Below are 3,693 nucleotides of genomic sequence, written 5' to 3' on the forward strand. Positions count from 1 at the left end.
GAGAAATGGTCAGATGTAAATAGGATGAAATTGAATGAGGATAAATGCAAAGTACTCCACTTAGGAAGGAACAATCGGTTGCACACATACAAAATGGGAAATGACATCCTAGGAAAGTTTACTGCGGAAAGGGATCTGGGGGTCATAGTGGATCACAAGCTAAATATTAGTCAACAGTGTAACACTGTTGCAAAAAAAGCAAACCTCATTCTGGGATGTGTTAGTAGGAGTGCTGTAAGCAAGAAATGAGAAATAATTCTTCCACTCTACTCTGCGCTGATTAGACCTCGACTGGAATGTTGTCTCCAGTTCTGGGAACCACATTTCAGGGAAGATGTGGACAAACTGGAGAAAGTCCAGAGAAAAGCAACAAAAATGATTAAAGGTTGAGAAAACATGACCTGTGAGGGAAGATTGAAAAAATTGGGTTTGTTTAGTCTGCAGAAGAGAAAACTGAGAGGGGACATGATAACAGTTTTCAAGTATATAAAAGGTTGTTACAAGGCGGGGGGAGAAAAACTTTTCTTAACCTATGAGGATAGGACAAGAAGCAAGAGGTTTAAACTGCAATAAGAAAGGTTTAGTTTGGACATTAGGAAAAACTTCCTAACTGTCAGACTGGTTAAGCACAGGAATAAATTGCCTAGGGAGGTTGTGGAATCTCCATCATTGGAGATCTTTAAGAGCAGGTTAGACAAACACCTGTGAGGGATAGTCTAGATAATACTTAGTCCTGCCAGGAGTGAAGAGAACTGGATTAGATGACCTCTTGCGGTCCCTTCCAGTCCTATAATTCTATGATTCTATGAAAGTAAGTTTTCTATTTCAATTAAATATGTGAGAGTATTAATGTACAGGGAAAATTTAATATCAGAAATATGAATTGCCATTAGAACTCTTTAAGACTTTAACTATCAAATTATGCAGACTTTTCATTGAGGTTGTGAGATCCAAACAATTTCATCCTAAAACTGTTGGAAACTGAACAATTTTAGTCATCACAAAAAACTGTTTTCATTTTTACAGCTAGCAGAGACTTTCCATGAAAATGTATTCAACTGAAAATTCAATTTTACTTTGAAATAAAGCAGAAATTGTCTAAGTACTCCAAACTGGAAACTTAGCTTTAAGCCAGGGTGGGGAACATGAATATTGTCCAATGGCACCACAATTTCCAACCCATTCCCTGTATTGCAACTGTATTTATGTCTTTCAAAGGAGTAGCTGCAGGATGGTGAAACTAAGTAAGTAGCGAAGTTGGTATCCCACAGAATACGTTTTAAACATAATAATCTCTCTAAACTGAAGCCCAGCTCTCCTCTTCTACCATCACTGTCTCTGTCCCACACTGCTGCCCGCTAAACAAAAGTACTGTCCACACATGCACAGAACATACAACTAGGAAGAAACAGTCCATCCCCAAAAGAGTTTACATTCAAAGTAGACAAGACAGACAAATGGAGGGAGGGGAAAGAGAGGCAGAAGTGACTGCCCCAAGGTCACAGTGAAGGTCAGTGGCAGAGCCAAGAGTAGAACCCAAGTCTCCTGACTGCCACTGACCCGCACAGTACAGACATAAAGTCGCAGAGGGAAACAATACATCCTAGCACTAACGGAACAATGCTACTAGCCCATCATCGCCCAGAGATGGAAATGCAGCTACGATTTGGTGCCATAAATTAATGTGTAAGCAGGCATCTGGCTATCTGTGTGGTGTCGGGATGAAATAATCACAGATGAGCTGCCATGTGGGACTCCGGATAAGTCTTTGCTGCATTTCCCAGGAAAGTGGGAATCAGGCTGTGTGGGCATTTTAGATTCATGGTCAAGTTATGAGCCTGGTCTCTGTAGCAAAAGGGGCAAAACATTGGCTAACATTGTTGGATTTGGGTTGTACTTTGTTCCATCCAACATGCTGCATTTGATCAAGCCACATATTGGGCCAGATCTTCAGATGGTGTAAACTGACCAAGCTACATTGACTTTAATGGAGCAATGCCAATTTACACTCCTGTGATAACACACCAGAGTAGTGCTCTGTTTTTGAGCGGTGAGGAACACTAGCTACTCCAGTCAATAGAAGTGATGAATACTGTGTACCTTTGACATTCACATCATAAGAGATTATGGAGAGGGGAATCAGGGTCACTCTGTCTCTCACTATAATCCTGACCATTGCCCTTGTCTTTCCCTCCACAGGCAGGACACGATGAAGTAAGAAAGAAAATGTCCAACCAAACCAACATAACTGAGTTCCTTCTCCTGGGATTCTCTGACATTCGGGAGCTGCAGATTTTGCACTTTGTGGTGTTTCTAGTGATTTACCTGGCAGCCATGACGGGTAATCTTCTCATCATCATGGTTGTAGCCCTAGACCACCACTTTCACAGCCCCATGTACTTCTTCCTGATGAATTTGTCCATCCTAGACCTCGGCACCATCTCTGTCACTGTCCCCAAATCCATGGCTAATTCGCTCATGAACACCAGGTCTATTTCCTATTCTGGATGTGTGGCCCAAGTCTTTTTCCTTGTCTTCTTTGCTGTATCTGACTTTGCCTTACTCACCATCATGGCGTACGATCGATATGTCGCCATCTGCAAACCACTGCACTATGAGACTATAATGAACAGGAGAGCTTGTGTCCAAATGGCAGCCAGTGCCTGGATCAGTGTAATTGTCTATTCTTCATTGCACACCAGGAACACATTTGCAATCTCCTACTGTGGCGGCAATGAGGTGGATCAGTTCTTCTGTGAAATTCCCCAGCTACTCAAGCTCGCCTGCTCTGACACGTACCTTGGTGAAGTTGAGGTACTCATCTTGGGTGCATGCTTAGCCTTAAGCTGTTTTGTTTTTATAATATTGTCATACACTCAGATCTTCCAAACAGTGATGAGAATCCCCACTGAGCAGGGTCGGCATAAAGCCCTATCCACCTGCCTCCCTCACCTCATTGTGGTCTCCTTGTTTGTTTCCACTGGCATCTTTGCCTACCTGAAACCCACCTCCAGTTCTCCATCAAATCTGGATCTCATGGTGGCTGTTCTTTATTCCGTGCTGCCTCCAGTGATGAATCCGATCATCTACAGCATGAGGAACAAGGAAATCAAAGCTTCCCTGACGAAACTCATTGGGTGGAGCTTATTCAGCAAGATTAAACTGTCTATATTTCTCTTATGAACATGGATTTTATCTGCGTTTCTTTACAAACACAATCCATTGAATATACTTTTTTATTGTTATTGTCATCAACAGGCCAATTCACCTTGAATGGTCCCTTGAAATATGTGTTAACTATTTACACTAAACAATCTGTTCTAATTTGTATTTAGCTGAAATACTCTATTTGCATTTCCCAGACCTGAAGAAGAGCTCTGTGTAAGCTCAAAAGCTTGTCTCTCTTACCAACAGAAGTTGAGGAATAAAAGATCTTACCTCATTCACCTTGTCTCTCTAATATCCTGGGACCAACATGGCGACAACACCACTGCATAAATCAGTGTTGTGTTATTCTTGATGTTGTTGAAAGGCTTATTTAAGAGGAAGCTTTTGCAATGTTTCCTAAAGACAATCAGACTCTGGATAATGAGGCCAAATTTTGATCCCATTGAAGTAACTGGAATTTAGCCACTCACTTCAAAGGAATCATGATTTGGTCATTGGCCAATACACACAAGGATCCAAGTGTGG

The 3,693-nt window shown here is 41.7% G+C and overlaps 1 protein-coding gene across 1 annotated transcript; it reads left to right on the forward strand.

Moving 5' to 3' along the window:
* The first annotated feature begins 2,226 nt into the window (after positions 1–2,226).
* Positions 2,227–3,183, forward strand: LOC123346241 (olfactory receptor 14A16-like). Its single transcript, XM_044983526.1, has one exon. It carries the CDS (start codon positions 2,227–2,229, stop codon positions 3,181–3,183), a length of 957 nt encoding a protein of 318 aa, XP_044839461.1.
* Positions 3,184–3,693: the final 510 nt, after the last annotated feature.

This window comes from Mauremys mutica, chromosome 12 (assembly GCF_020497125.1).
Source record: "Mauremys mutica isolate MM-2020 ecotype Southern chromosome 12, ASM2049712v1, whole genome shotgun sequence".
Taxonomy (NCBI): Eukaryota; Metazoa; Chordata; order Testudines; family Geoemydidae; genus Mauremys; species Mauremys mutica.